Genomic DNA, 7,497 nt, shown 5'->3' with positions numbered 1-7,497 from the left:
GCTCCATTAATTCACTTATATTCCTCTCTAAATTGTGTATTCTTATTAACATTTCATCAAACCTTTTTTCAAAGTTCTTAGTTTCTTTGCATTGGTTTAGAACAAGTTCTTTTAATTCACAGAAGTTTCTTATTATCCACCTTTTGAAGCCTGCTTCTGTTAATGGAACACACTCGTTCTCCATCAGGCCTTGTTCCATTGCTGATGAGGAGCTGTAATTCCCTGTGGAGGGAGAGGCGTTCTGATTTTGGGTATTGTCAGCCTTTTTAGGCTGTTTTCTTCCCTTCTTTATAGATTTATCCATCTGTGGTCTTTATAATTACCGTCTTTATAGTTGGGTTTCTGAGTGGACGTCCAACTTGTTGATTCCCGGCGCTAAAATCTGAGCAACCCACTGCGCCAGCCAAAACAGCGACGTTATGATTGATGGTGCTTTTACTCTGCACCAAGAACTGCAGCACCAAGGCAGTGGCAAAACCACCTAGCTGGCTACAAGAGTCCCGCTGGCGACCCGTGGGGCTCCTCCGCTGGGAATCTCCGGGTGCATCAGCAACAAAAATTCGTCTGAAAGTGTGGCGTCCTCTCATTCTCTGTGCTTTCACTGGGAGCTACAATCCTGAGCTGCTAGTGATCAGCCACCTTGGATCTCTCTCCCATAGCCTTTCTGATGAAAAACTTCTTCTGTTCTCTTTCAACTAGCTTTAAACCAGTCAGTCCAGATGACAAAAGTACAGAATTAGTACTGTTAGTCAAAACTCAAACTTCTGTGGCTTTAAGGATTATATTTTGTATTTCCATCTTTATTTGATTTGCTCATATATTTATCAAGAACAAAATTACTTGTGGATTACTTTGTAACCCAGATGACAAAAAGCAGGTATCTTAAACAGTGTTTGGAGCTTGGTTTTCAGACATAATCTTACATAACTGAGCAGATATGGTACCCCTGTAATTTTTGTCCTGATTCAAGTAGTTTATAAGGGATAAATTTATTGGGCACAATCTTAGTCCATTCAGGATACTACAGCAACATACCATAAACTGAGAGGCTTTATAAACAATGGAAATGTGTTTCTCATAGTTGTGGAGACAAAGCTGTTCAGGATTAAGGCACACGCAGATTTGATGTCTGATGAGGGCCTGTTGCCTGGCACACAGACTGTCGTCTTTCACTGTACCCTCATCATGATGGAATGGGCACGGGAGCTCTCTAGGGCCTCTTGTATACGGACGGGAACTAATCCTATACATGAAGGCTGCACCTTCATTACCTAATCCCCTCCCAAAGGCGCACCCCTGGATACCATCGCATTGGGTGTTAAGATTTAACATATAAATTTTGGGGGGACAGAAGCATTCAGCCTCTAGTAGGTAATTTTTTAATAATATGATTTTTTTTTTAGGTATTGTAACTATTAATACTTGGTGGGGATTTTTTGGAGGTCACTGCTGTTTTTCTTTCTTTTTGAGACAGTTTTGGTCTGTCACAAGGATGGAATGCAGTGGTGTCATCTCAGCTCACTGCAACCTCTGCTTTCTGGGTTCAAGCAATTCTCCTGCCTCAGCCTCCCAAGTAGCTGGAATTACAGATGTGCACCACCATGCCCAGCTAATTTTTGTATTTTTTAAGTAGAATCAGGGTTTCACCATGTTGGCCAGGCTGGTCTCAAACTTGTGAGCTCAAGCGATCTTCCCGCCTCGACCTCCCAAAGTGTTGGGATTACAGATGGTGTGAGCCACCGTGCCTGGCCCGTCACTGCTTTTTATGGTTAGTTTTTTCATTGCTATATTTGGAATAGTTCATCATGTGCAAAATCTGATCTGCAATCCACTCCCCTGCTAAGAAATCTTTGTCCTTTGTTCACTTTCTGTCTTGTTATATATTGCCCTTGCTTTCGAGTTTATCGTCTACTTATTTTCTCTTAAATGTAAAGTTTTGTTTTCTTCATTACACGACTTGTGTTCTTTACTAATGTTTTACATTGTTTGATTACCGAGGGTCTTCACCTCCAAGAATCACTTTGACTCTCTTTCTCCTTACCAGCATCTAAGGAAATGGCTTCTAGTGTTTGGAAACTTAATCACTGCTGGGTGCTACATGCTCTTAGGGCCTGTCCCGATCTTGCATATTAAAAGGTAATGTTTTTCTTCTTCTGTATGTTTGGCCAAATAACATTAGGAATTATTTATAAAACTTTTGTTGTAACACTGGTGTAGTTTAGTATTTTGAGCCTTAATATTTAAATAATTAACGTTAGGACTCTATTGAGTTGTTAGGCTGACAATATGTTACCCTACTAGAAGCTAGCAGTGGGACAAGCAGAAAAAAATGCATAAAATCAGTCTCAGATGACAAAAATGCGAATTCTCCTTCTGTGTTTCAATTGTACATACTTGTTTATACTTTATTTTTAAAATAGCATGTATTGCTTTCTACCTTTTAGTTGATAGTTCTTAGAATATATTTTTGTTTTTTCTGTTTGTCTTCCTTATTCCTTGAGACAGGGACCAAATCTGTTTTTGTTTCTGTATCAGCCTTACCATGTATTAGCTGCTTATTAAAGCTTGCTTAATATAATTTAGTTGCTAAAATAAACTGAATTTCTTAGACGTTTTGAGGTACTTCTGGGATAAAACATGGTAACATGGAGCGAAACGGATTTCAGAGTCCTTCAGACTTGAGTGTATATTTTGGCTTTGCCATGTGCTATTAGTGTGAACTTGGGCAAATCACTTAACTTCTAAGAGCCTCGGTTTTCTCATCTACCAACAGGAGCTGATAATAGTACTTACGTCACAAGGGTTAAATCTGATAACATATACTAAGTAACTGGCATGGTCTCCTCACATGGAACAAATGTGTCTCCTGACTCTTTTACTTCTTTCCTTCTATGCCATTTTTAAATTAATTGAAGTTAAAAGCCAGGTGATTGAAAGAACTGTGTTAGTATTGACATTTTTACCAATTTTGAAGGGATTTTGCCTGGTGAGAAGCCAGGCTGGTTCCAGACGTGATACATGTGACCAAAGGACCAAAGAAATGGAGATAATCAGGGTGAATTTTCACCCCCAAATTGTAAGGAGCCAAAGGGCTCCTAACTGAATGAAATGAGTTAGATGGGAAGAGAATGAGACTAGGCACATAATCAGTGAAATTAACTTCTCTGGGAGCCTAACTTCCTTAGCATTTAAAACTTCGTGTTTCTTAAAACGCTAATATTTTTCTTTTTGTTTTTATTTTCTCCAAAACCCTTTCGCAGTCAGCTCTGGCTGCTGGTGCTGATATTAGTTATAAATGGCATCTCTGCTGGAATGAGTATAATTCCAACTTTCCCGGAAATTCTCAGTTGTGCATAGTAAGTTAAATCCAATGCTTGAAGAGCTGTATTGTGAGTAAGTAGTAAGTATCACAGGCTTTCTTCAATTTCTCAATTTTGCAGCATGTTGGATATTTTTGCCCCAATGTTAAATCTTCATGATTTTGTAGCCTATGATATGATGATGTACATAGTAATAATACAGTAATAGAAATGATAATAGTACTCCTAATACAGTAATAGCTAAAATGGGTTGAGGACAGATGTCTGGCTTGGTTTATGCCTCAGTATATATGTAATTTTGAAAAGCTAAAGCAAAATAAACAGGTCTCAGCACTGTTCCTCGTTCAGGGAGGAGGTCCATGCCAGAGCCTAGGTGACCAGGCGTCTGTCACCTGGTCATTGTTCTTTTGTTTAATAGGCGTGATGATGAAGGACACTTAAGTACTGTGACTGTGCTGGGTCAATTCAACAGTTCTCATAGGAATAAGGAGCTATCTCTGTTTTTTAAAAGTTTCCTTAGTTCTCTTTTCATCTTTTTCTCATTTTAAGAATGTTTTAGTTATATATTTTTATAAGCATTTAATGCAAATGAGCAATGCTTCTTTTTTTTTTTTTTTTTTTTTTGAGACAGAGTCTCGCTCTGTCACCCAGACCAGGGTGCAGTGGTGTGATCTAGGCTCACTGCAACCTCTGCTTCCTGGGTTCAAGCAATTCTCCTGACTCAGCCCCTGAGTAGCTGGGATTATAGGCACATGCCACCACGCCCAGCTAATTTTTTAAATTTGTATTTTAGTAGAGATGAGGTTTCACCGTGTTTTTCAGGCTGGTCTCGAACTCCTGAGTTCAGGCAATCTGCCAGTCTCAGCCTCCCAAAGTGCTAGGATTACAAGCATGAGCCACTGTGCCCAGCCTCTTCTTAATATTAATATATGTAGAAAAATTATTTCTAGAAAACCATGGAGTGAATGTAACTATGAAAATTTTTTTTAATTAGATTTGCTTTTATGTTAGGAGTGTTCTTGCTGTTGGTCCGGATGATCCCTGGTTTATCTTAATTGATCTATCATACAATTTTTTCTTTCACACAGGTTTTCCTTTTAATAATGGACACACTCATGTCTCTTTTTGCAGTGAAAATGGGTTTGAAGAGGGATTAAGTACATTGGGACTCGTATCAGGTCTTTTTAGTGCAATGTGGTCAATTGGGTGAGTAGTCATTTAATTTCTTTCTTTCTTTCTTTGTTGAGACAGAGTTTCACTCTCATCACCCAGACTGGAGTGCAAGGGTGCAGTCGTGGCTCACTGCAACCTCCACCTCCAGGTTCAAGAGATTCTTCTGTCTCAGCCAGCTGAGTGGCTGAGATTACAGACGCCCACCGCCACGTCTGGCAAATTTTTGTGTTTTTAATAGAGACAGCGTTTCACCATGTTGGCCAGGCTGGTCCTGAACTCCTGACCTCAGGTGATCTGCCCTCTTTGGCCTCCCAAATGCTGGGATTACAAGTGTGAGCCACTGCACCTGGCCTCATTTAATTTCATTCACACCTGTAAGATGGAAGATATTAATACTATCCCCGCTTTAGTTGATGAAGAAATTGAAACACTGAGTGATCAGATGGGTTTCTCAAAGACAGTTCATCTAGGGCAGAGCCAGAATTCTAATCCATACCCTCTCACTCCACAATCAATGCTTATACCAGCAGTTTTAATACTTAGTCAAAATGGTTTCATGTACTTTATCTTATTTAAGTGATATTTATAAGTTCCTTTAGTAGAAACATGTCTCCAATTATTACAATTTTTTTCATTTATTCATTTGTTTATTTTTTTACCTTCTACCAGAAGGGTAACTATGCTAACAATGTAATATATTATTTTGAATTGAGTTATATTGGTTGCAAATACTGAGAATAGAGTAATATAAAGAATTTTTTAAACTGGTTACATCATTTTAATTTTTATATAAGCCACCAACTTTTCAGAAGCACTAATAATTTCACAATTGTTTAAAAATGTTGAATATCGTAATCAGGTAGACTTATTTTCTTTTACTCAATGCTGTGCCCAGGAATTAACTTTTTCTTTAGTACTTACATTCCAATTTAAGGAAGACTTACAATTGAAGGATCATGTAGCTTTTATGAAGTAATTATTATTTTTTGCGCTATTGAATACTTTTTCTTTTTTCTATTGTTAGTGGTTTTATAGGACCAACGCTGGGTGGATTTCTGTACGAGAAAATTGGTTTTGAATGGGCAGCAGCTGCACAAGGTCTATGGGCACTGATAAGTGTGAGTAACCAGTCTTTTATTTTCATTTTTCTTATATTTGTGGAAAAACTTGACTTGGAAAATTTACATTAATCAGTACCTTTGATTGTGTTTAAGGGATTAGCCATGGGCTTGTTTTATCTACTGGAGTATTCAAGGAGAAGAAGGTAGGATCAATTTTTGGGCTTTTTTCTCTCTTTAAAAGTTAGCCAGTGCAAGTGGAAAATAAGTAACATTTTACAGCCATAACAAATCCAGTCAGTGGATTTCTAGGCACTCTAAGGCTTATCAGTTGGTAGATACTTTTTTAAATTTTTATTTGTTGAGATGGTGTCTTGCTCTGTCACCAGACTGGCATGCGGTGACATAATCTCAGCTCACTGCAACCTCTGCCTCCCAGGTTCAAGTGATTCTCCTGCCTCAGCCTCCCACGTAGCTGGGACTACAGGCATGAGCCACCATGCCCTGCTAATTTTTGTATTTTTGATAGAGACAGGGTTTCACTGTGTTGGCCAGGCTGGTTTCGGATTCCTGACCCCAAATGATCCATGTACCTCGGCCTCCCAAAATGCTGGGATTACAGGCCTGAACCACTGCACCTGGCCAGTAGATGCTTTTTAAAAAAGATAGCTGGATGAAGATACAGGTACTGAGTTTTGTGTTTTGTTTTGTTTTTGTTTTTTAAGATGAGAAATACTGAGATTCATTTCTTCTTTCCCTCAATGTAGGACTAAATCTCAAAATGTCCTCAGCACAGAGGAGGAACAAACTACTCTCTTGCCTAATGACACCTAGCCCTATGGATCCTGGATTGACACAAGGTTGAGAGATGAATGCTCCTGGCCTTAAACATCACCGTAGGAAGGGTTTTTAAAATTTTACACACAAAACTCCATAGACCCCATGCCAGTATCTTGGAAGTGTCAACGTGTTTTTGGATGATCTTGTATTGCACTGTACTTACTGTGATACTGACAGTTTGTAGTATGCCCTGTTGAACCAGCTATACTTGAAATATTAATTATGAAAGAGGTAGTTGAAAACAAGCAAAAAAAAAAAAAAAAAAAAAAACACTTGTTTTTAAGTGACCAAACACGTCCTTGAAGATGTTGTTATTGAGTTACTTGTCTTATTTCCTCTGTTTATTTTTTATTCTAAGTACTGCTGATTCTGTGAATGTATCTTTTTTATTAACCGGGAAAGAAATGAATTAATTTTATATGCTCTAAATACTTAAAGATGCTTCAAAATATATAGAAACATTACTATGAAATCAGTTTTTAAAAGATATACTTTCTCATTGTCCTGAGGTTTTTGGTCTTGTTTGAAAGAAAGAATTCTTGCCTGCCATACAGAAACTCTCTAGCACTCCCTGGCCTCAAGTTTTTCTAAAAATTCTGCTTGTGTGAAAAGTACAAGAATAACAATACTTACAATTTCCATTTTTGTAACCTACTTTCAATTATGATCTGGATTTATAAACATTACTTGGTATAATGTTGTTCATTTCCTTTAAGGTCTCTGTTTTTTGGTTCTACTGTCTGTTTTGTTTTTGTTTTTATCCATATTCTTGGTGAATGTATTTCATCCCTAGAGCAGGTCAGCCTTTTTCCCCTAATGCGAATGCTTGTTCTGTTAGGGAAGGGCTTCGCCAAATTCGTGTGAAATCCATGCTGTTGTTTGAAGTGAATAAACGTCTATTGTGTCACTCTCACACTCCTTGATCTATTTGCATGGTATAGTAGCCACATCTATAGTAATTTTTTTTAAAGAAGAAATGGTTTTATCTATTCATTCAAAAATATCTTTTGAATGCCTTCTCTGGGCAGACACTGTGCCAGATGCTAGGCATTTGGCTGTAATCAAGATAAACACAATCTCTGCTTTTTTTTTTTTTTTTTTTTTTT

At 37.9% G+C, this 7,497-nt stretch overlaps 1 protein-coding gene across 3 annotated transcripts in view; it reads left to right on the top strand.

Moving 5' to 3' along the window:
- The window catches only part of SLC18B1 (solute carrier family 18 member B1), a 28,619-nt gene extending 21,323 nt beyond the window's left edge, over window positions 1-7,296 (top strand). The window contains exons 9-14 of one of the 3 annotated variants that reach the window (XM_017500607.2): window positions 2,045-2,136; window positions 3,261-3,356; window positions 4,452-4,526; window positions 5,518-5,611; window positions 5,708-5,757; window positions 6,319-7,296. In XM_017500607.2, the coding sequence (XP_017356096.1) occupies window positions 2,045-2,136; window positions 3,261-3,356; window positions 4,452-4,526; window positions 5,518-5,611; window positions 5,708-5,757; window positions 6,319-6,385 (474 nt within the window). In that variant the 3' untranslated portion in view covers window positions 6,386-7,296. The remainder of the gene's footprint in view (window positions 1-2,044; window positions 2,137-3,260; window positions 3,357-4,451; window positions 4,527-5,517; window positions 5,612-5,707; window positions 5,758-6,318) is intronic. The other 2 variants (XM_017500609.2, XM_017500608.2) reach the window with 2 other exon arrangements.
- The last annotated feature ends 201 nt before the right edge of the window (window positions 7,297-7,497 follow it).

Source organism: Cebus imitator, unplaced genomic scaffold (assembly GCF_001604975.1).
Source record: "Cebus imitator isolate Cc_AM_T3 unplaced genomic scaffold, Cebus_imitator-1.0 Scaffold267, whole genome shotgun sequence".
In the NCBI taxonomy this organism is placed as follows: Eukaryota; Metazoa; Chordata; class Mammalia; order Primates; family Cebidae; genus Cebus; species Cebus imitator.
This window is presented reverse-complemented; position numbering and strand designations above follow the sequence as displayed.